We start from the raw sequence: 24,828 nt of genomic DNA, 5'->3' as shown, positions 1-24,828 counted from the left end.
GTAAATAATCCCTTCTCCTATCCATTGTATTTTGCTGCTGTCTCTTACCTATAAGGGCACCAGGAGGATGATGGAGTTATAGAGAAAAAGGTAAAAGTGGGGAAATGAAGCAGGTTGCAAGATCTTGAAAGTAGGAAGAGAATAAAGGGGAGAGGATGTTCAACAGGACAGAAGACAAAGGAAAAAACAAATAAAGAACCCCACAAGAGGGAGCATTTACCCAAAAGCTTTTTTTCTGACAGGATACTGCTGGACATTTGTAACATTCCCCAAGTCTAGCTGAAAAAATACATAATATTCTAACTATTACAGTGTGTTGAATACGATACTGCATTTTAAGCATGTTTCAGAATATATTTAAATGTACAAAAATAAAAAAACAAGAAAAAAGTTGCAGGAAAAAGTAAGTTTTAAAGCTACTGGGAGGAAACTGTCTTTGACTTTGTGGGGGAAATCGCCATCTATGTATTAAAACTACATATTACATGCCTTTTTTATGGATTTCTTAAAATTATCCAAATATGTTCTGTATACGTAAAATGCTATGTCACATATTGTTCAGCATGGGAGTCCCATGTTGGCGGTGGTCAGGAGCTAACAAGCTCAACAGGGAACACTGGATCAGTCTCAAAAGTCTCTTCTACTTCCCCTTTGCTTTCCAGTCTTCTGTTATGCTATTGGAAGAAAACACTTTAAGTCCCGCCTTTTAGTATCTCTCAGCCAATGAGAAACGCGAGGGAATAAGGCGGAAGCAAAGATGGAGAGAAAAACTATTGACACTCAGCCCGGGGCTGTGGTTTCATTTATTAGCGCTGTCAAGCTAATCATAGCTGAAAATGTACAACCGGTTTGACTTTTCAAAATATATCTCTCATTGAAACAAGTGTTGCTATATTCTTTAGAATATTACAAGTATTTGCTTTATTTAAAACACATTTAATAAAAATGTGTAGGAAATACAAATGTTTGGTACTTTAGGTAATGTGATATAAGTTTGCGATCTTTTACCTCCTTTTGCTTTTATTTTGAAGCCACACTCACGTAGTTTCCGGTGCACCTCTGACGTTTTCTAGCTAGTTTGACGCAGCAGCTCATTAACAGCTGCCTGGTTGCTAGACGACTCAATCTGCAATGCTGACATGAAAACAGTAACCTCTGCATGGAAACAAAACAACATTTTAACGGTTTCCACCAGGATATGATCAACAGTTTTTACCACCGCATCACCGGCTCTTTACGACAGGAACCCGCAGTGTTGTGTACGAACATCCGAGTTGTAGTTTAGCTAACGTTTCTTTTGTTGCCCCATGTTTTTACTACTAACGTTAGCAAGAGGAGCAGCCTGAAGTGCGCCCTCTGACTTGGGGGAAAAAGATGAGAGGATTAACGTACACACAGAGAAAGTCAAGTTTTCCAACTTAACGTGACGGTTTGCCTTGTCAGCGATGTTTAACTCAACTGCTAAGATGTCTTTGGAGGCGAGTGACGTTCAAACTGATGAAGACTGTGAGGAGCTGGTGAGGCTTTAGCTTTGGTCTGGTCAATTGTACAACTGACTTTGTCCCTGAGTTTATATATTTGTCATTTAAGTAAGCGTTTAAAACTTATTTAAAGCCTTTAGTTGTGTCATTTATCACACGTGGGTGCCTACTGAGTCAACGCAACACAACACAACAGTTAATGGCAGTTGTTCCCAACACCTTTGGCTTGTGACCCCTGACATATCAGTGATGTCTAACAGTTACCTGTGGTGTGTTATTAGTTTGGATGTGTTGAGAGCCTTTTAGCCAAATCCTTTTTTTTTATACAAGTTGATTGTCTCATTTAAAATACTTTTGGAGGTCTGTGGGGCTGAAAGTGCTCATTATTTCACAAGAAAAGCAAACATTATAGAGAAATCAAACATGATTTTATTTTAACAGAATAGTTTGTGCAACAGAAATAGTTTTATTCAGGTCACTCTTAGGTTGGGCGCCATTGTTTTATGAAAAGTAATTTGACACAAATTAAACAAAGCTGATATTTTTGACAAACCTGCATTGTTTTTTATTATTACAGATTAATATAGTTTTTCTCCCCTCTTTTTCTGTGTTTCAAAATATGTCTCTCACTCCTGTGTCCCACCTAGGATGGTTTCTCGTTCTCTGCTGACTTTTTGGAAAAGGTAAACTAATCTTAGTAATGAATTTCATCTATGTTTGATTAATACACCTTTCTTTGCTTTAACACTTTGTATTTGCTCACCATCAGAGAACAAGAAAGAAGAGATCATCTGGCAAGCCTCCTCCTTCTCCAAGTAAGACCTGCTTAGCTGCTCTTGTTTTATTTTGTAGTAACTTTAACAAACCCACTTTCTGAATTCCATGATTGTTTATATGTAATATTCCTATGTGTAGGGTCTCCATACCTATCCAGTATGAATGTGAACCCCAGAAGAGCAGCAGTGGCGGCCTGGAGACTGCCGAGGGCCTCCCTTGGGGACACCAGAGGTGACACTCCTGGGGAGATTGGCTCAGCCCGCCTCACATCCCTCAGCAACGGCTTTGGTAGGCATCACACACGCACAGATGAAGTCAGCAGAGGGATGGTGGGAGTGGCTGCTGTGACAGAGATGGAAAAAAGATTGATAGAGCGAGAGAGACTCAGTTTATTCAGCTGATAATGGGTTTGCTGACATCATAGGAGTCCTGTTCAGTACTGATGTCTTAGGGAAACTGATGTTAAGCAACTCTGCAAGTGTTACGAAAATATTCCATTTGGCTCGATCTCTCTTTGATTTCATAAAGAGGAAATCTGTTCTTTTAAAGATGTATTAGCAGATTTTTTTCTGGCCAGAATAACTCTATAACAACCTAAAAACGTTGAGTCTAACATATTTTTTTTTTTACAAACTTGTTTTTTATACCATGTCTGCAAATACACTCAGTTGCCAGTTTATTACACCGGGCTATGACTAATCAAGTGTAATACAACAGTGCTGCAATAAATCCTCCATTAAGGCTGTAATGTTCACTTTTGTTGAAACTGTTCCAGAGAGATGTTGATATAGTGTTATGATAATTTTGGTGGCTGTAGTTTGTACTGCTGTTGAGCTGTATTACATTATACAGATACCCCTTTTTCACCAGCACAGTACTGGTTCCCCTCTGCTTTGCACATCTTGTTGTGAACCATTATGAAAATTTTGACCAAAAATAAATTTGTTCGGAACCTGAAAAGTTGCTTCCTAAAAAATAAACAAAAAATAGCAGGTTTTCCTTGTGACATGTGGACTTGTGGGTTTGTCATATTCTATCTTGAGTCTTGCACTTCGTAATCTTCTACGTCTTCTTATAATCAGTAGTTTGTCCTTTCATGTTTTTTGGATAGAAACAAATATCTGTAATAACGGAACAAACACTTGCAGGTCATCAATGCAATCTACCATCTTGCTGCGACTGTATACTTTCGCTGTGCATTGTGGAACACCCTCCTCTAATGACACATCCTTGATTGTAATGGCTCTGCTCTAAACTGGTGGAAATGTAGGCTGGTTCCTGAGATTACACCAAAGTTCCCATAATCTTGAACATAATCAGTTCACCCAGTTTGGTGGAAAAGGGGTAAGAGAGGTGTTTGTGTTATTCAACCTACCCTCATAGTAGAAACACCACAGTGCCTCCTGCTGGAAATAAGTTGTGAAGAGCTGACTTTGCATTGCTGCACAACTAATACAAAGAGCTAAAACGGGCTAAAGACTCTGTAGAGTTGCGGATTCTCTATGGTTTCAATAACTGCACTATGCATACTTTTTATCTGATCCCTTGTTATACAGAAACATTGGATTGGTGGAGTTTGAGGCAGTGCTCAAACTACAATGCTTTCTCAAAAGGTGTTAAATGCATGACTCAAATGGAGTCCTGACTTGTGTTGGGGGAAATATCTTTAACCTCTCTCTGTCTATCCCCAGATGTGTCCCAGACGCTGAGATCAGAGTGCGATGTCACACCAGAGTTTCTTAAGCAAACCTTGAGCATGAAGAAACACAAACATCTCCTCTCTGGACCCAATGGTGAGAGAATGTGTAGGTGTGTCAGAGTGAGAGATTAAGTGAGGATAAGATGAGACCGATGAAGTTGGAGCACAGATTTAGTGTTAAACCGAGGAGTTGTCTGAGGACAGGAGACAATATTATAAAAACAGACTGGATAGTGAGGGTGACATTTTGATATCACCACCACCAGGTGTTTCATAGCTGTAAGATGAGATTGCGGATAACTCTGTGTGAGTATGTGCCATCTCCCCATTTGTTCCTGTGTGTTGCAGGCTTCACTGTCAGCGCAGGTGACTACAGAGAGAAGGAGGACATGTACGATGAGATTATTCGCCTCAAGAAGGTAAAGATTTACTAAATTGATGTTGTGTATACAGCTTGCTCATGAGTTAATGTTATTAAAAAACACACTGATAGATAACATTGTGCATCAGGGAGATTTTCAGTTCAGCATCAAGCATCAGTGTAACATGATGTGTGCATCTCTGGTCTGTTGAAATAGCCTTGAGCAGGGCATTGAATGCCTAACAGGTCTAGTGTGGTGCTTTGTGGCTGACTCAGACTTTTATTCCTCTGCAGAAGACAGTTTTTCCCACGCAGATTAAAAGTTAATTTCGATTTGGCACCTCAGGATTTCTATATGCATACTCCTTTCCTTGTCTGTCTTGATGTGTGATCTATCACCGGTGTTGTTCTCTATAGAGTCTCCAGGCACAGAAGTCTGACAACCAACAAATGAAAGCCAAACTACGCCGCCTGGAGGAAGATAACGCCAAAAGAGAGAAACAGATAGAAGAACTGTTGGATCCCACCAAAGTACAATCACTAAATTTCTTCCATATTTTGGTCAAAGAAACATTAAACAACAAATACAGTTTAAAAATGTGTTTTTCTACAGGGATCTGAATATACTCGTAGTCTGGTGGATAAGAAAAAAGAAGGGAGTGTGGTGAGTGTGTCCTGTCTGTTGTCGAACATACCAAAGGATTTTTTTTTTTACATAGAATTTGTAAACTTTTATCTGTAAAGGTTCTCAATGGGCTGAAACAGAGAATCCTGAAGCTGGAGCAGCAGTGTAGGGAGAAAGAAAATGCCCTGAGGTAAAATACTCTCCTACTTTTGCTCAAGTTTATGTGTGAAGCAACATTAATGTTCAGGTTATTCGCTTTCTTGCCAGTAAGCTGCAAAGTGAGCTAAGGACCACCAACCTGGAAGAGCTGAAGATCACAGTAGCAACCTACTTTGACGAGGTAACATCTGCCTCTAGATCCAAAATGTCTGCTTCTTAGTGTTGCTTTTCTACCTGAATGTTAAAGTAAAGAATGATTTGGCATGTCACCTGTACACCTGAAACAACCACCATAGGAATGACAGAAAGAAGCTTACACTAAAAGTAGTGTCTGGATGAAGGAAGGGCTCCTCGACTGTTTTGTGTTTAGTTGCTGTGAAAGAGCTCATGTACGTCAATCTCACCTGGCTGGTAAAGTGTTGTTTGTGTGTCTCGTCTTTCAGATCCAGAGGCTGAGGATGCTTCTGGAAGCAGCAGAGAAAAGGTTTGCACCTGCTAATCAGTTCAGTGTCTATTTTTTATTTGTGCTCAGAAATAAGAATTTCAGAAACTGAAAACGTATTTCCTGTTTCGTCATATTATTTATCATAAGCAAGCACAGCTGTACAGTATACTGTAAGAATATGCAACAACTGTCTACATTAATGACATATGCAGCGCAACATAAATGACTGGCATTTTACTGAGACTTCATGTGGGTTCGCTGACAAATAAAATAATAAATACATTAAGGTTACTTGAGTACAACTGTGAGCACTGTAGTTAGTCGCTGGTGAATAATGGCTTATTAACTGCGGGTAATGTAGCTACGATGGCTGACAGTAGTGATGGTTGATTGATTAGCACTTGACACTTTTTTAACAAAATAGTATTTCTTTTCACAGTCGCAGTTGTTTTCATGCATGTCCTGGCTGAAGTGAAGTGTTATAATAGATAGAGTGTTACAAAAATTAGCTTCCCATCACAAACTGATGGGAACATTGACAGACTCTAAGTTAATGCAAATCTAGGGAGTGGAAATTGCATGGGCTGTTCACAAGCTCATGCACGAAATTTATGTTAGCTACACTTCTGACAGGAATTTAGCATAACTTTGTGAGGGGATAGCCATTCATAAGATCATCAATTTTATAACATCTTACAATCATAATAGACAGTGATATAGCCTTTTTTTAATCAATATTTTGGGGGATATTTGGAGTATATTTTAACATTGGGAGGAGGCATATCCCTCCCCAGAGGTGACACACCAAAAAATAAAAATAAATCCATACACAGAAATGCATTCTCGTCTGCTGCAAAGCCGTTCTCGTCTACTTGCAAAGGGAAAGAAGTCTTTTGCCTATCTTTAGTGGGTTTAAAAAACCTGCATATATGCTAATTTTGGTGGAAAATTTGGTGGAAACAGCATATATGATGGTATTACTGTAACCCTGTGGTTCTCAAACGTTTTATACTACGTTTAAGCTCTTCAGCTGCCACCACTGAAATACAGTTTCATTTTACCTTCACTTACTATGTTGCCAATATTATTACAAAATATAACAGGCATGGCCAAACTTACTTTAAATTACATTTCAAGCAACTCAAAATTTAATGTTGCAGTATTTTGATAGCATTGTATATATTAATATTAATATAATACATCTGAAAAAAATAAATAAAAATATTCTGGAGATTCCTCCATGTACCATAAGGATGAGCTCACGTACCACCAGTGGTGCACGTGCTGTAGTTTGAGAACCAGTGTTCTCTTCTAGTTGATTTTGGCTGTGACTTCAGGCCCTCTGCTGTTGTTTATCTCATGGGTACGTGAACATGATTGTAGGCTTTGTACTGGTTTCATTACGTTTATATAAGGCTGCCAAGTAAGCAAAAGAAATCTTATAACAATATTGTCCTTTTTTTGTCAATGTCATGTTGACATAGCAGTGTAAATATTGCAGAGTTCACGTGTTGCACGTGTGGTCGTTTCAAAAACCAAATCAGTCATTTTCCTTCCTTTTATCAACATTTAGAAGCCCTTGTCTGTGAATGGGGAGAGAAAACTGGATGTAAACAACAGCCACATTAATCAGTGGAAGGATAGGGTTGCAGGATTTCTTATGAATGTTAAAAAACTGCTGTACCTGCATTTTTTTTTTTTATCTTTCTCATGAAATCCCTCCCCCCCTTGTTCTGTCTACAGTAGTCGAGCAGAGAGTAAATGCTCCCAGAGGCAGCAGAAAGTTTTAAGCTCCACGGTTCACCGTCTGTCTGAGAACCTGAAGCAGCTCCAGCAGGAGAACACGGCGCTCAGAGAGGAGCTCAACACTGACAGTCCTGCAGGAGGACTCAAAGGTCTTTTTCTCACACACAGAAACCTCACTGACACCCAGTGCTTCCAAAACTGACAAGATTAAAAGACGTTACCTTTATATGTTCCTTTTATCAATTTATAGTTTTGCTTCTGCTGTATCTCCTCTAAATGTGCAAATGCATGTGTTTGGGAAGCACTGAGAACGGGACTGGATAAATAACACTTGGGTTATACTACAAGAGTTGTGTGTGACATAATGAACAGATGCTGATGAATAGTGTGTGTGTTTCTGTGTGTGTGTCCTAGGTTACAGAGAGTGGAGTAAACAGAGACTGTTGAGAAGGCTGTTGGAGGTGGAGAAGGTGAGAGAAAACTAACTAGTTGTCCATGTAAACACATGCAGTGGCCTGTGACAGACAGCAGGCTCATCATCACTCCTCTCTCCTCCAATCAGAGACTGGAGGACAGCAGAACACACGCCCAGTCAGCAAAACGCAGCAGGCAATTGGATCAGGAGGTCCAGGCCACACCCACGGAGATCCTGGGGTTTACCATGGCAACAGAGGCAGTGGTCTCCGTGGGAACAATCACTGAGGGAGGGGAGGAGGTTCCTGAGCTGAGAGAACGCCTCGGCCAATTGGAGAAGGAGAGGGCGGAGCTTCAAGAAATGCTGTCAAGTAGAGAGTGAGTGAGCAGCAACTCGAGAGAAGGTTTTTGACGTACAGTGTGTCAGATTTTTTCAAGCCATAATAAATGTTTATCTAATTCATGATGTACACCAGAGGGTTCACCAGACTAAAAGTGGGGTTTATTATGACATCAGTGACAGTTGCTCTGGGCATAAAACTGCTGAATTTGGCTCTTGAGACTGAATCTGTGTTGTGTTTTCAATTTCAGTAATGAATTGAGACAGCTGAGGACAGAAAGAGAAGAGCTGGAGACAGAGACAGAACGATGGAAAGCTGAGCAGGCAAATGAATGGGACAAAGAGAGACAGCAGCATAAGTATGCTCTATTTATGATGTACAATTAATATGATTAAATAATGTATATGATGACGATATAGTAAGACATGTTCTGCTTGTTTTCAAAATCAAAGACATCCATATACATGCACATATTTTCTGTATGCATCGTGGAATTTAAAAGAGCTGTCACCGTCTGCTGTTGGACTTACACGTGAAACAGTAGTTTTATGGGGAAATCTACGTACTTATGCCCATCGCACAGATCACAGCTGACGTCTCTGTCACACAGATGCTTTGTAGTTGCTTCAACAATGTCTCCGGGAACGCAGTTGGCATCATTATAAAGTTCCACTGGAGAATTGTCTGTATGCAAATAGTGTCTAAATATATAACAGCCAGATAGGAAACAGGAGATGTGGCAGTGTGGGAGATGGTCAAATCAATATTATAAGGAAACTGAATCATAAAGAAGTTTACAGATATAGTTTGCTCTTACAGACTAACATCTTCTCTGCCAGTGCTGTCAGCTGGAAAGAGTCACTTTCACAGTTTGTTTAACCTCAACGAGCTAGCTAACTAACAAGTCTACAGGCTGTTAGCAAAGAAACTGATATTAATGCCAACATGCAACTGCTAGCCAGTGCTAACGCTAACCTTTAGGCCGAGCCATGAAGTTGTTTACAGTAACTTCCAGGTAGAAAAGCTCTGCGTCATGTACATACAATTTAATTTAATGGCGCTTAGGTGGTGAGAAACAACTTCAGCAGACTTCACCTCATAATATGTGCTTACTTGGTAGGTTCCCTGTCGAAAACCACTTATAAAATGATATGTGTATTTAGCTCAAAACCAAAGTCATAGGTGTAGAAAGCCTCAGCTAACTGACTATGAGAGGATGTCCACTGGGCCTGCTAGTAGTGTTTTGTTGCTTGTTTATGTATCTTCTGTGTGCGTGTGTTTGTGTTTCCCAGACAGGAGTTGGAGCAGTTGAGGGCTAGGATCCAAACTCTGCAAGACAGCGGTAAACCTGCACAAGCAAAGCTCTCCTCTCCCTCTGCCACATCGCCAGGGGACCACGAGGACACTCAGCCTGTAGCAGGTCTGGAAGATGGAGTAGAGAGGGTCACGGGAGGTAAAGAGGAGAAGGAGGGGGAAGGAGATGAAGAGTTGAGTACAGATGCAGAGCTGAAAGACAGAGAGAAAGCAGCTTCGACCATCCAGGCGAGCTGGAGGAAGCACAGAAACAGGGTATGTAACACGCCACAATTATGTAAAAGAAGTTATTTATGTGTCAGAGAAATATTATGTAAAAAAAAAGATGTCCTGACACCAGATTTCTCTTATCTCCCCCTCTCTGCATTCTATCTTAAGGACATTGTGATGTTGCAGTCGGCATTAAGAGGCCACCTCCTCAGAGAGTCACAGCTCAAGGACCTGCTGAGAGACTCGCAGAATAAGGTTTCACCCACACACCAACACTTCCTTACAGACTCACAATCACTCTGGATCTGTAAAAACTAATCCTGTTACACCTCTGAGTCACTGTGCATCCGGATCTCTCTTAGTATCAATATTGCAAGTACTTTTTAAAACTAATGGCCACTGTAATAAAGAAAAATAATATTATCTTTAGTGTATATTAAAGTTATCATTCACACTTTTACAAGTGTGTAATTCTGGGATTGTTTTTTTTACAGTATTACACTACAGTTTGCGCTTTTCCTCACTAGGATCCTTGGTCTGTACTGTGTTGTCATTTGGTACCAAGAGTGAAGAAGTAATGTCAAATAAATCTTATTTCTATAATCTAATATCCCAAATCAGTGGGGAGAAAATGGAAGGAACTTCAGGAAGGGCAACAGAGAAGGAAACTCTCTACCAGAACAGGCAGATGTGCAATGGATTTTGTGCTTGCAGAATTGATCAACATAGCAAAACTACGGTGTGGACAACCAAGATGACAAAATTATAGATAGACTGTAAACATACAGACACATACACAGGCCAGTGTTGTCACAAATTTCATGAGAAAGTGATCTGACATTATAGATGTGATAGCAGAGACAGGGCAGAAACTATTGCCCCACATACTAGAATCAAGTCAAGGGTGTTACTGCAGTGAGTAGGTTGATGAACAGAGTGAAACTGAAAGTATCAAGACGCACCAGAATGGCTTTACTTAGAGGATCAAAAAAGTGTCATCAGAAATATCTGAGATAAAGTATCCATAATCCTCTCAAAGCTGGGAATAAGATGGCCTATAGAGTATCACAAGGGGGAATAACCTGAGTCTGTTGCCCTGGACAAAACAGTTCATATTTGACAGAGCTGGTTTTATTGCAAGAGCCTCAAATGAGTTGGATTCCATATCAAGTTTGAAGGTTAAATAGAAAAAAGATTTAGAGATTAAGGCAACTTCCCCACCTTGTATAGCAGCCCCAGCAACATGGGCATTGGCATTGTCAGGTGGCGAAGCCTTTTTAATGGAAAGAAAACATTTAGTTTCTGCCATGTTTCATATAAACCAATCATGTCCAGACTACGCTGAAGAATCGAATCATTTATCAGTGCGGCTTTGCTGGACAGTGATCTGATATTTGTAAAACCAAATACCGTAGTGCTGAGAAGTGGACAAATGTAAACAGACTACAGTGTGCAGAGATGTGACAGAAAGAGCTGTGATGGTGTTGCATCAGTATGCCTGTGAACAAGAGTTGCTGTTTTTGCCACCAAAATTTAAAGGTAGTACTTCAACAGAAAGTTTCACATCAACTGCAGCCATCATAGCTGTTTCTGAAAATACCTAATTGGCACTCCTTTGGTGATTCACCTGGTTCCTAGGCTACTCTGTCAGGGGCTTTGTGGGACACTTCACCACCACCAGTGGTAGGGGTGATATTTAGATTGTTCCAGGTTCCTAATGTCAAACTTACTCTGAACACCTGATCAAGTAAGGGCATCTATTCTCCAGTAGGATGAAGGTGAAGTCTGCCTAAAGGTCGGTGGCGGCATCAAAAGAAGGCCAGTTATCAACAAAACCAAATCCATGCCAACTACAATAAAGACTGAGCCAACATTATAAAGGCTTAGCACAGTGAGAGTGAGATAGTAAGTAGATACAAAGGCGAGTGGAGGTTAAGGACAGCAAGGAGATTAAAACAGAAAATTGGGAAGAGAGAAAGAAGAGAAGGTAGACAGCTGTTGACAGGACATGCATCACAGGAAACAGCAACGCAGTGTTGAATGGCTCAAACTCTCTCAAGCCCTGAGAGTAAAGGGTGTTGAAAATGAAGACTCATAAAGTTTCATGAATGCCCTTGTCCAGCCTTGGGCATTGTTGCTAGACATTATAGACAGAGTTGCAGTTTAGTCAAATTGCCACTAGATGTCTCTAAAATTCATTTTCCATGAGTCTCTCCCTCTGTCTAACCATGTTTTGTTTTTTTTGTTTTTTTGTCTCCCCTGCTGAACATCCGTCACCCCTCCTGTATTGTTTCTTCCTCCTCTTTGCTCTGTCTCTTCTTCATCTCCTCTTTTCAGGCTGTAGAAGCATCAAACTGCAATGATGCTGCATCTACCGCTGAAGGAGCGCTGGATGTGGTTGCCTTGACGATGATACAGTCTGCATTCAGGGGGCACCTGGCTCGCTGTAGTCATGCAATAGAGAGGTGACTCACAGTTTACTTGAAGGTGTTAAATTAAGTGATCCTGTGAAACATACAGTGCATTTGCAGCTTTATGTGTATGTGTGTGTGTTTGTGCATTAGCTCGGGGTTGTCTGTGCCTTCTCTAATGGGAAACAATTTACCCACGCTGGTACCAAGAAGACCACGCTCAACACACACACCCAGCAGAACAGGTGAGGTTCACACATACTTTTTTTCTGATCAGTTCCTTGTTGTATAAACGAACAAAAACACAGAACAAAGCCGGGAAAAAAAGTAATTTTGTCAGTCTAATTATAACGGTATAAAGCATCGCCCACAGAGACACTTAAAAAAAGAAGGAAAAAGTCTAAATACTTGTAGACAGAACTCTCTCCTGCTGCATTATCTTAGCCTTTCTTATATCCACGTAGCTAACCACCTATCTTCACTGAAGCTTTTTTAAAGTTAGCTTAAATTATTTCATGCTACTTTCCCAATATGTATAGAACACAACACACACTATTCAAACACTCACTCACAAATTATTACAGATGTGTTTATAGCTGCCAAATCAGATTTGACTGACATAATTCTGAATCGAGTACAGCCCTCCTTTAGTGTCACTTGTGTTTTGGATAATGATGTGGTGCATCTTTACGCTGGAGACAGAGAGAGTTATTTTACTTTAACAGTAAACATGCCATCAATACAACCACTCAGGAGTGTCCTTCAGGGTTTAGAATTGATGTTTGTCAAATATGCAGCAACACAGCATGGCCTTGCTCTCAATCCCAGAATCGCTCATCATGTCTGTCAGCAGCCCCATGGACCCGTGATGTTGTTACCTCACATGACCCCCTAAATATCTAGCCTTGTCCTAAGATTCCCCCTTACTGAAATGACCCTGTAAGACTCCACCAGCTTCTCCATCGCTTTCCCCTTCATCTCCTGACTTTCTAATAGGTTGACAGCGAAGGGGTGCAAAGAGCAGAGCAGCCATGTCAGCGTTTTTTCCCCAGCATACTCACAAGGCTGCCCCTGAGTTTGATGTGCAGCAGACTTCACTGACAGATTTCGGACTGCACCAGTTTTAGCTTCCTGATCTTGTCTTTTTCAAGGCTTTTTGCAAGGACATAGGGTTTCTCCTTTGTTGCAGTTTTGCTGAAAACATGCAATAATTTACACGGCACAGTGTCATTATATAAACTCAAGCATGACATGGCGAGGTCCACATATGCATCCTGGTAAAAGTACCATAGCTTCATCATCTGTATACACTGTATTTTTGAGGATGCATCTTAATGGCACCTTAATGACCGGTTACTGTATGCGTTGTGTTGTTGCACAGATGCTGCATCCCCCCATAAAGATGATAAAAAACAAACAGAGGAAGAAGACCCCTGGCTTGTCTCTAGCACGCACTCCTCCAGGATGACACCCACAACAGGTTAGAGATAGAGGACATGTTTTTGATTGTCAAAAGCATGTGAGATCTTTTGGTCAGCCCCAGTTTTGTGTGCGGATACAGTGTTGAAAACTACTTAATTTCACCTTTAATGACATGTTCATGTTGTTTTTAATTTATTGTTATGCGTTAATATCTCCTGCAGACCAAACAGAGCTACACTACACATCTGAGTCTGGCGGAGTCGCTGCAGCTGATTCTGACGACTCTGATGACATCATCGTGTCTCCGTCACGTCCTCTGAGAAGCAGAGAAGTCTTAATCTTATAGACCTTCTGGGTTGTTTGTGTGTGTGTGTGTGTGTGTGTGTGTGTGTGTGTGTGTGTGTGAAAGAGAGTGTGTGCAGGAAAAAAATGTGCCTGTTTCTACTCAGAGCCTGTATGTCAGAGACTTGCACAGTCACACAGTACCAAATCTTTACAGTATGGGTTCTTACTGAACCTGCGGGGATATTCCAATATTAGCCATCGTAACAGTGAACATACACTGCTGCCTGCAAAGCGCTTATTTTCTCTGCAGTAATAAGCAGAATATTCTCAGAAGCTGGGTGCAAGTTTATGACACCAAGTTAAGAAGCACATAAACACTTGTGTTGATCACGATCTTATAACGATACTGTCATAATACAACACGTTGATGCATCCCAGTGTTGACGTGAGGCCACTTTTAGCAAAGGAGAAAGCACTCACATGAGCATGAAATGAACATCCCCTTTAACTTCGAGCTATTATTCTTGTGGGTTATCATTTGTGCCAAAGTGCCTACTGCATGGTTATTCAAATTAAAGTTACAGTAATGAATTTATTTATTTCTCTTAACCTGACTGGCCCAAGTCCGCTGGATTTCACAGGCTTGAAATAATTAATGAATCCTATTTTGACATGCCTGATTTATAACACACAAACGACATCACACTAATCTGTCATGTGTGCTTAATAAATTATAGCTGATCCTGAGGTATGATTGAGGGATGATTCTCAGCCGATGCACTATTGAGTCAAACTGTGAATAAATTATAGATCAGTCTGCTGCAATACTAAACACTCAGTCAGTACAGTGGAGGATACGCAGGGAGTGTGTCTTAACGTTTGTGTTCTGCAATAGACAAATGATAACCTATAGGGAGGTCTACAGAGAATGGATGAGTGCTGTTTTCCCTACATGATGTGTGTAAATTAATTTCTGAGACAGTCAATAAAATGCTGTTTTTATAATGAAACCTCTCATGTCTGCAGTTCTTGTTAGAAAGCAGTGATGGAAAGTATCAAAGTACATTTACTTAAGTTCTGTACTTGAGAATTTCAACGATTAGTTTATGTTTTAGAATTCTACTCCACTATACTAACATAGGAAATATTCTACTCTTTTATCCAGTTATTCTCAAGAAAAGCAAAGATTAGACGAAAGATTTAAATACTCAGGAGGTGGCAGAACAGTCAAGTAAAATAAAGTTGGTTTCTTTAGAGTATAATCACCTGTAAATAAGAACCATTGTGCTTTTGTCACCTTAGAATAAGCTGTTTCTATCTACATTGGGAGCATGTCCTTGTTCACAGAGATCCTCGTGTTGCACTGCCATGTTTCTACAGTAGTCCAGAACAGCCAAACAAACACTAGCTCTAGATAGGCTAGATAGAGCCATTTGCATTTCTGCATCAGCCGCCATAGTTAACAGCACCTCTGCAACAAGAGGAGACCTTTGTGGATACTTCAGCTTCTGGTAAAAACCTCCTGAACATCTGGATTTAAGTTACAGGAAAAAATAGCTGTGACGTGTGGAAAAGCATTGAGAAAACACTGATTTGTAACATGAAACTGCTTTAGTAAAGTTTTTTACTAGTTTTAATCACCAGGTCTATTTGCTTTGGAGAGGAGGAGACCTCTGTAGATAATTTGCCTCCAACTATAAACCCCCTAAGCCATGAACACTGAAAGAATTCTAACTGGGATAAGTTTCAGCTGGTTGCAACTTGTAATCCTCAGCACTGAGATGCCACCAAATCCCCCTAAATCTTACACCCTTCTCCTTTGAATGGAAACTATTCCTATGGTCAAAGACAATCCAGAAATATTAGTAAAAATCAAAAACTCTCTCCCAGATCTGAAAACTAGAGCGCTAAACCTGAAATTTGTGATGTCATAAGGCATAAAGTCTGGAGCTGCTCCATAGACAGTGAATTGTGATAGACGTACGAGATGACAGTGAGCACCCAGGGGAATGTTCCGAGGATATGGGTACTTTTTCGGTTCACACCCGAGGACATTTCAATAGAATAAGGCTCATTTGGGTATAAAAAAGAAAACAAATATTCTGTAGGTCCACAAAATCAGCCTCCCTTTCACTGTCGATGGAGCAGCTACCCTATGACATGACAAGTTTGAGACTTAGAGTTGAGAGAGAGTACTGTGGTGGTGTTCCCATAAGAAACACTTGGCTATGTCTTTTATTTTTTACAACTCATTTTTGTCTGTTTTTCTTCTGTTGTGTTTTTTGTTGATTTCTATACATGACACAAATTTTCTTGAAGTATTGTATCCCTCTTTTCTTGATTGTAGGTGTTCCCCAGTTCTTCTGGGCTGTGGGTAATAAGCAAGCCACAACATTTGTATCTTCCTCTTTGTCTAATTATTACCAACACGGCATGACAGTACTAACACATCCCAACTTAGGGGGTACAGCAAGTTCTCTTCGCTGGTAATCATGAGGCACTCACTCTCTTGTTTGTCACCCATACCTGTCTCCACAAAACAAGGGCAGGTAGGAACCAATCAGCTCAGAACCAAGGGAACACACTGACTCCACTTAAACACCACACGTGAAAATAGAAATGAAACAATATAAAAAGAACTATAAATGACAATGAAATAATAATTTACCAGCAACTTAATGCTGAATCTATTACTACTTAAATATAAATAATGTACCCATTAATAAATAACACAGTAACTGAAGTAGTAAAAATAACCCCAAAATATAGTGTGTGCAGTAATTATGGTTACAGTATGTTATGCACAAGTGGGGGCAGGTGTCCTGTGTGTGTGTGTGTGTGTGTGTGTGTGTGGGTAGGGAGGTACAAGTTGTGATACAGTATAGATACCATATTGTACACATACCTCTGTGTAAGTTAAACATCAGTTAAATAATGAAATAAAAAAACAGTCAGGCTTCCCACTGTAACCTGTATTACCATCATTTTAACGATAGGGGGCGACCTCTTTGCACATTTGTTGTCCCTCATTTACACATACGGGCGTACACACGAATACACACTCTCTCTCTCTCTCTTTCTCTCTCTCACTCACACACACACACACACACACACACACGCTCTTGCAGAGCTGGAGCTGCCGCAAAGCCCCGTCCTCCAGGGCTTTTTAAACACCGTGTTTGCTTCACGCTCCAACAATATCATCCAACTGAAGAGCCGCAGCGCTAAATGCACTGAACCGACGGTCACCGTGGGAACAGCACCGACGAGCTCAACCCGTTATGGCATTAAGAAAGACAACGACGGCATAAACTATATAAAAAAAAGAAAGCTACTGGGTTGCGGGTCAACGAGTTTAACCCCTAATCTGCCGTGGCATTGTTGCACTCGTAGAAGGCAGTCAAACCAGGAGGGCGTCTCGGTGAAATGTGAGCGGACCGGGGTCGCTGACCGTTATTCCGTCGTTTTCAATGTGGTTGGGACTGCAGCCGACTCGGTCGTTGCAGCTAGCTCGGTACGGCCGCGTTGATGCAGCAGCGCACGGCTGTGGTGTTCAAATCCACCACCGGATCTGGGAAGACAATAGGTGAAATATACGCCGGCCTGGACTCCCAAGACTACGCTACACGAGAGTCTGCATCCGCTTTGGCTTCACAAGGTAGGTTGTAACACGGTCCCTATTCCCCGACACGGCGGAGGCTCTGATGTCCCACAGACATGCAGAGCCCCTGAAGCGGATTCTTGCCGTTTCTCCTCCTTGTTGCCTTGACGACTCTGTGAGAGACTGCGGTAGTTTCAACGGACAAAGCAGGATAAAGCTAGCAATTTATCGACACGATGTGTGAGAATAAATAAGGCTTGCGGCTTGAATATGTGAGGATACCCTCGACTGAGTTGACCTACATGCGGTGGTACAGTTAAGTCTGTGTAATAGAAAGAGTCGTGTTTGTGTGTGGGGTTTGATATAACGGCCATTTCACCGACCACAACACATTTATCTCACGAAGCCTGTGTTTTGCCGTATGGGCGTAAATTGGGTGATGCGAGGTAGCTGTCAGCCATGCTATTGTCTTGCTATAATTCATGTACAGCATGTCATATTACAGTATGACCTTAAAGGTTTAATATATGCGTACAATGGGCTGTTTAAAATGGCATTTTAGCACGAATATCATCATTATATTAATGCGTTTAATGGGTTGTTGTTGATGAGAGTGGGGATGACAGATTAGCTTTTTAATGATGCTAGTTTTGCCCATGTTATCGTGATACAGGCACAGTACATATAACAAAGCTGCCCATACAATAGGTTACACCAGGAGCTGTAAAGAAAAGCAGCCGCTAAATGGTAAAATAATCATATTGATCCAAGTCATTATGATGGACTCCAGTTGCACAGATTTTTAAAGACAACTGAAATGAAGTAATATGTCATATTGCAGCATTTTAGCCTATTTAATCACACGAAGTAGCATGTGCAGGTGTTTCATTGATAGATAAAGACATACAACTGCCAGATAATAGTGAAAAAAGGATGTGTTGCACAATTGATGAAAATTCACAGAAAAACAGGACATTATAATATGACAATGTGCAAGTGTATCTTCAGCAAAAGTCAAAAGAGCATGTGCAGTTTATTGGCATGTTGATATTGACTGGCATGTTTATCCCACCCTTGTCAGTGACTAATCACAGATAACTCATCAAATTGGCTTTATAATAATGTCAGTCATGAGTAATTTGCTCCAGTTGATAGATGCAGGTTGTGAAGTTTTGATGGTAAACAGTATTAAGGACTGTAGATACCGAGCCTTCATCTTGCCTAATATGTTTGGTGAGATGACATCAATACCAGCTGTTTCCTAGCTCCATCTATCATGGCAGTTGGTGTGATTTGAGCATGAAGTCATTTCTGTGCCCTGTTAACCCTTAACAGTCCTGAACTTCCCATTATGGTCCTGAATTTCTCTACAGTGTCCGTGTGAGGAATCAGGTTAGAGAGTGAAGTGACAGCCGGCAGGTAGTTGGATCAGGATGGCTGCCGTGGTGAACTACTCTCCGCCCTGGTGGGTGAATCTGCTCCACCGATTGCCTCATTTCAACATCGAATTCCAGCTTGTGAGCAGTGACTTCAGACCGGAGGACTCTGAGTACCAGAAGGTAAGACAAGTACAGGGGAATAATTACCTCCCACTCAGATTTCATCATCCAAGTCATCATGCAGCATCACCTTATCATCCCACCTCCTGCCACCTGCCCACACTGTAATTTCATAGCAGAGTGGCCAAATGGTGACTGAGGCTGTCACCCACAGAGTTGTGGGTTCCCTCACTGCATCGATCAATGCTTTGTGTGTGTGTGTGTGTGTGAGTGAGAGAGAGAGAGAGAGAGGGAGAGAGAAAGAGAGAGAGAGAGGGGGGAATGTCCTTGAATTAAGACACTGATCCCATACCTGCTCCATCATTGTTATGGATAAATATAAACAGGATTTATTGATTGATTAATCAATACTCAGGTGGTTCCCAGCCAGGGGGTTGGCACTCATAATTTCAATATAAATTACGCATAATTTCATTATAAATCTGCAAGCAACTACAAGACTAATAGCAAATAGGAAAGAAAAACACACAACATTTCTGCTAAACAAAATTATGCTTTTTTTTTACTGTTTTTTGGGGGAATGTTTCTCAGAGGTTTGCCTTTTCCTTTGAAAATACTGGACAGTTTCACCTCCTCTGGACTTTAGAAAGTATTAAAATGACACTTTGATGTACTGCTTGCAGCTCCTACTCGTCATCCTACCAAATCTGATGAGGGATAGTGAGGAGGCATTGCTTGCCTGGCTCTCCAATGGTCATGAGACAAAAAGTGGGAAGCACTGGTTCTGCCAGTGGACAGAAAATGATAGTGACGATGACAAGTTGGATAACTGATTAATAATAGTTCAAGCAATTTATAAAGCCAAAATGCCAGACATGTTCTGGTTCCAGTTTCTTAAATTTGAGATTTGTCCTGCTTTTATATCATTGTAAATTTACTACTACAGTATTGGCTTTGGACAAAACAGGTTATTTTAGGACACAAGCTTGGGCTTTGGGAACCTACAATGGACATTTCTTCTATTTCCTGACATTTTAATGGTTCACTGATTAATCAAATAATTGCAAAGATAATCAGAAAGAAAAACAATCATTACAAGTTGTTAAAAGCTGGAATTACTCAGTCGTTCTGTGATTGGGCTAGGTTATATGGAGGAAATCAAATATGATATTTTTGGCCAAATACCTTAATATCAATATGCAGCAATAGCCTATTGTAGGTGTTTGTATTGTATTGGTGCTTTTACAAAATATTTATTTTTGATACATGATCATGAGTAATGTAATGTAATGACTAAGTGGGTGAAGGCAAATAATAGAACAGCTGGAACAGCCAAAACAGTCCAAAATATGACATCACTTTACTGTAATGCAGCCTTTAAAACCAAGAAAAGACAAAGCTTATGATATTACAGTATCCAAATACTAAGGTGATATGTATATTGATATCATACTATCAATTTATTGTCAATATGTTGCCCTATTCTGTGATAAAACACTTACTGATTCTGCAGCGCTGCCTTAGAGAGCAGCTCTGTCTCAAAGAGGGGCTTTGGCCCAGTTTTGCTGCATTTCATTTGAATCTTCAAACAAGGTGACTTCCAGGTCTCTGCACCAGAAAACACAGACCCTGCGAACCCGCATAAAGCCGAGACACATCGTTTAGAATCCCACATTTCATGGGCTGCAGTCACCCCACAGTGTAGTTTGCTGACATGTTCGGGGGAGAGGAGGGAAGGCGTGCAAGTTCAAGAGCTGAGCGTGGGAAGGCACCCACGGCCATGAACAAGGGAGAGAGATGGGAACTGGAGAGGGAAGCAGGGAGAGAGGAGTGAGAAAGATAAAAAGAGACTGATTGGAGGCGAGCGGAGAGAGAGAAGGCTCGATGAGCCATGGGAGGTGCTTCTAAATTGCCAAATAGCCACTTCCTGCGAGCTATTCAGTGTTTCACTAAGGGCCTTTGTGAGTGTGTGTGTCAATGTGTGTGACCACTGGAATTTTAAGGACCCCCTTTTTAGACTAATTACATCCTGACATATTTTAGCAGACGGGGCTGTTTCTATGTCATTGAGCATCCTGCACCATGATCATGTGTTTGCACGTAATTTGTATGTACGGCAGTTGTGCATATCCTACAGTATGTGCTGTACGTATATGCCACATACAGTATGTTCACTTTCTGTGTCACTGCGTATTTAGCACTTAGTGTTGTTTGTCGAGGTGAGGTCACAGATCTCCCTCAGGGGCTGTGTGTGTGTGTGTGTGTGTGTGTGCGTGTTATTGTGTGTGTGTGGGTGAATATAGGGGTCCCATTCAGGGTGAAATCATTAATTCTGGCTAGACGGAGGGAGAGAGAGGGAGGGATAGAGGGTGAGAAGAACAAGAAGAGGGAGGTTGAATTGGATTGGGGGAGGGAGGGAGTTAGTGGGGAGGGAGGGAAGGGGGGTGAGAGTGGGAAGGGGAGGGCTGGAGTCTGTTGTGAAAGAATGCTCTCTTTCTTTCATTCTTTCTTTCTTTCTTTCACTCTTTCACTGAAGCCCGTCTTTAGATTGGCTCAGTATATCTGTCTCAAAGGCTTTCATGCATCCACTCATCCAGCTGAGAAACACACACACACACACACACACACACACACACACACTCACTCACTCACACACACATATAAACAAGGTCCTACACAGTGTCCTTCAGTGCACTGAGTCCGTCACCACAACACACACTCTCACACACCCCCACACAATAGAGAGAGATTCTTCTGTGTAGTGTTTTTCTTTCTGATGTGATTTGGCACAGGTTCATTTGTATTCAGCTCTTGAGCTCTCAAGCTGCTCAAAACTTTTTCTCACACAATGTCACTCACTCACTCACTCATGTTCTTGTTCGCTCCTGTGCAGAAGTTTTTGCTCTTAAACAAACACAATCAAAAAAACTGTTTAGCATTCACTCACAACGAGCAGTTGGTCTCTGATGACTTTGATTTTTATTTGGGATGCTGACTTTGTGGCTTTCTGCAAGAAAACTTTTTTATTTTTTTTTCCTGAGGAGCTGAAATTGGAGCTCTTATCCTGAGGTTCTGCAAGGCATTGGAATAGCTTGTGTGTCTATCTGTGTGTGTGTGTGTGTGTGTGTGTGTGTGCGTTCGTCTGTTTGTATTATGGTAGAATCGCAGAGTCAGCTACCAGCCGCAGTTAAAGCAGCTGCAGAACATTACAGAGGAATCATGTGACCTGTAATAACACATACTGTATTCCCAGCTGTGGAAAGTAAGACTGTAATTGGTATTTTGAAAAGTATGCTACAGTTTGCACAGTGGAAGACATTATCTCATCGCATTTTAAAGAAGGATCAAAGTGGATCGATGTCAAAAGGTACCACTCTTGAATCTCTTTTTTGTATTTAAAATTAGAAATATGTCACACAGGTCATCAAAGACTTTTGTCTGAGTACAGATTTTGAGGTTAAGTGTTCTGGTTGCCCTTTGACCTAGTAGCACAGGTGAATATTAGCAGAATGAACTTGAGGTCAGCCAATGCCTCGGGAAAGAAGTTGAGAGGATAGCAGGCGAGGCCCGACTGTAGAGTAACACACAGGCAGGGTTAGTGCAAGGACAACTTACTGAGGTGGAAGTGATTGATCCTGTCAGCTCAAACACACACGTACATTCACAGGCGTGCACGTACACACGCAAATGGACAGATTGAAAGTAGATCACTGTGCCTGGGCGTTTAACATTTAGCCCCTCCTCCAGCCTGCAAGCTGATCTCCAGTCGCATAGATGTGCGCGCACACACACACACACACACACACACACTTACATCTAAGTACACAGTACTACACACACATGCACAGTCAAGCTCACCATGCTTATTAGTAGCTAATTGATCCACGCTTAATCTGCTCTGATGGTTTGTCAGCCTGACAGTTAATCTAGCGGCCATCATACACAGTGGGGGTGCAGTGAAGTGGCTGCAGAGACCTGGTCCTCAATCAGATTACACGTTTAACATTAAACCCACACACCAGATATCAACAGTCCTGGATCAGCTGCTGTTGCTTTATATGCACATTAGCACTGACATGATAATGAGAATTTTTAGAGTCAATTTATTGTTAAAATAATTTGTCAGCACAAATGCCAGACCGTCATGGTTCCAGCTTCTCAAATGAGCATGCTTGTCTCTGTTTTGTCACAGTAAATTAAGTACTTTTGGGTTTTTGACTGGTTGTCGGATAAAAAACAAGCAATTTGAATACATCACCCTGGGTTTTGTGATATTGTGACAGGCATTTGCTTGATTTACTTGCAGAATGAAAAAAAAATAGTTTTGATTAAACAGTTTTTAGGGCTGCAACAATTACTTTTATCATTAATTTATTTAGTAATTATTTTCTCGACAATTAATGCACTTTTTTACATAAAATTTCAGAACATAAAAAAAGATTTCCCAAAGTCAAAAGTCAGATTGTTTCACCTGAGCAGGACTACAAGATCCAAAGACATTAAGTTGAATATCACATATGACAAAAAGTGCTTGATTAGTGACTGAAATAAGTCATTTATTATTAAAATAGTTGCCAAATAGTTTTCTGTTGATTGTATTATCAATTGACTAATTGTTTTAGCTCTACAGTTAAATTCATAATGAAATAACATACTTTCTTTATCATATCAGGTTCCTGTATATCTCTGTTTCTGTGTAATCCTGTTGTCATTTCTGTAGCATGATATATGGTGGATGGATGTCACGAAAACATCCATATAGCATGAGGTTTCATTCTTAAAGCTTAATGCATTTTACTCTATATGGTATTAAGCTCTGACGTTGATTTTAAAGACACAAGAGATCAAACAATGCATTAGTGCAGCACAGCAATCCTTTGCCATAGCAAAACGTCTCTAGCAGTAAGCCTGTAGATAATAACGTAGGATAATACCAGAGACAAGGAATCTGCAGAGCTTATCTCCCCCTCCTCTCCCATCAGGACCCTCTCCTCCCATCCTCCGTTTATCTTCTTTAACCTGTTGGGAGAATACCAGTCTGGGAAAAAGCAATCAGCTGATTTCCTCTCACTCAGCGAGGCTTTACCAACTGCTTTCCCATGAGAAAATAATAATGCGGTGGTGACAGAAACACAGAATTGACACATAAATGCAGGCTTTCCTCACTGAGTATTTCACAAGTTGCAGCATAGGTTTTAATTGGATGAAGGCTATTATCACTCTGTGATATTTAAACTAATATTATGTCCATCACCTGTGCAGTGTGAATATTTAAAGTTCATTTTAATGCTTGCAGTTAATATCTCCTAGCTGTGGGTGTGTGGTTAGAGAGCTCAGACAATAGAAGTACTTAGATGCCTCAGCAGGGACTGAGGGTTGTGGTTTGGACTGCTGAACGAAGATTAGCCCTCGTCTCTCCCTTCAGATGTCACATTACACCACTGCAGGTCACATCCTATTATATATCATATTGTATCCCTTCTACTGTAGTGTGCCACTGACCTACTAGCCTGGCTGGATTGGCTGTAGCCCTCAAGGTTTGATGCAGCGCCCTTTGCTGGCCTGGTTATACATCTGTCACAGCTCTCCCTTTACTTGGAAATGCTGACCTTATTAGGCTGCATTGTTTCTCACTGTGAAAAGAGATTTGTTGCGTCGAAGACAAGCCAGTGACAGCACATCAGCTGGCTCTAGTGTGACTAAACAGTCATTTCTGTGGTGTTTCTGAAGTTCAGGAATTTCCCAGGAAAAACAGCATGCTATATCAGGCTCCAGAGATGAGAGAATGTAGCACCTGAAATTGGTTTATGATCAAATACCTGCACAACAAAGGGCATTACGGTTAGCTTCAGCTGTACTTTGTGTTTAGTGCTCTTTAGCAAATCATCTAACACGCTAAACTACTATGGTGAATGTCTTCATCATGTAACCATTGTCTTTATGAGCATGTTAGCATGTTAAAGTTAGCATTTAGCTCTAACCCTGCTGTGTATATGTGCTACTGTGGTTGTAGACTTTTAAGGCCAAGACACACCCAA

The 24,828-nt window shown here is 40.9% G+C and overlaps 2 protein-coding genes across 7 annotated transcripts in view; both read left to right on the top strand.

Annotated features, from left to right (window-relative positions):
* The first annotated feature begins 1,087 nt into the window (after positions 1-1,087).
* On the top strand, positions 1,088-14,692 carry iqce (IQ motif containing E). The gene is made up of 21 exons (XM_033625328.2): positions 1,088-1,517; positions 2,129-2,164; positions 2,251-2,296; positions 2,397-2,546; positions 3,950-4,051; positions 4,306-4,376; positions 4,736-4,849; positions 4,932-4,982; positions 5,063-5,133; positions 5,211-5,283; positions 5,546-5,586; positions 7,291-7,442; positions 7,708-7,763; positions 7,856-8,085; positions 8,299-8,406; positions 9,341-9,617; positions 9,741-9,827; positions 11,910-12,037; positions 12,137-12,228; positions 13,365-13,463; positions 13,627-14,692. The coding sequence occupies exons 1-21, from the start codon at positions 1,446-1,448 to the stop codon at positions 13,749-13,751; spliced, it is 2,181 nt and encodes a 726-aa protein (XP_033481219.2). The 5' UTR covers positions 1,088-1,445; the 3' UTR covers positions 13,752-14,692.
* Positions 14,693-16,849: 2,157 nt separating this feature from the next.
* Positions 16,850-24,828, top strand: part of LOC117255201 (protein tweety homolog 3) — a 28,853-nt gene continuing 20,874 nt past the window's right edge. For 2 of the 6 annotated variants that reach the window (XM_078166138.1, XM_033623851.2), the window contains exons 1-2: positions 16,850-17,348; positions 18,665-18,850. In XM_078166138.1, the coding sequence (XP_078022264.1) occupies positions 18,725-18,850 (126 nt within the window). In that variant the 5' untranslated portion in view covers positions 16,850-17,348; positions 18,665-18,724. Of the gene's footprint in view, positions 17,349-17,465; positions 17,607-18,664; positions 18,851-24,828 lie in introns of those variants that run through there. The other 4 variants (XM_078166139.1, XM_033623852.2, XM_078166140.1 and 1 more) reach the window with 3 other exon arrangements.

This window comes from Epinephelus lanceolatus, chromosome 3 (genome assembly GCF_041903045.1).
Source record: "Epinephelus lanceolatus isolate andai-2023 chromosome 3, ASM4190304v1, whole genome shotgun sequence".
Classification (NCBI taxonomy): Eukaryota; Metazoa; Chordata; class Actinopteri; order Perciformes; family Serranidae; genus Epinephelus; species Epinephelus lanceolatus.
The sequence above is the reverse complement of the archived record's forward strand: the minus strand, read 5'-3'. Positions and strand labels throughout refer to the sequence as shown.

Coding starts and splice junctions, on each gene's coding strand:
- iqce (XM_033625328.2), top strand. CDS start 1,446: ATGTTTAACTCAACTGCTAAGATGTCTTTGGAGGCGAGTGACGTTCAA. Junction 4,052..4,305: donor TCTCCTCTCTGGACCCAATG/GTGAGAGAATGT, acceptor TGTGTGTTGCAG/GCTTCACTGTCAGCGCAGGT. Junction 4,983..5,062: donor AGAAAAAAGAAGGGAGTGTG/GTGAGTGTGTCC, acceptor TTATCTGTAAAG/GTTCTCAATGGGCTGAAACA.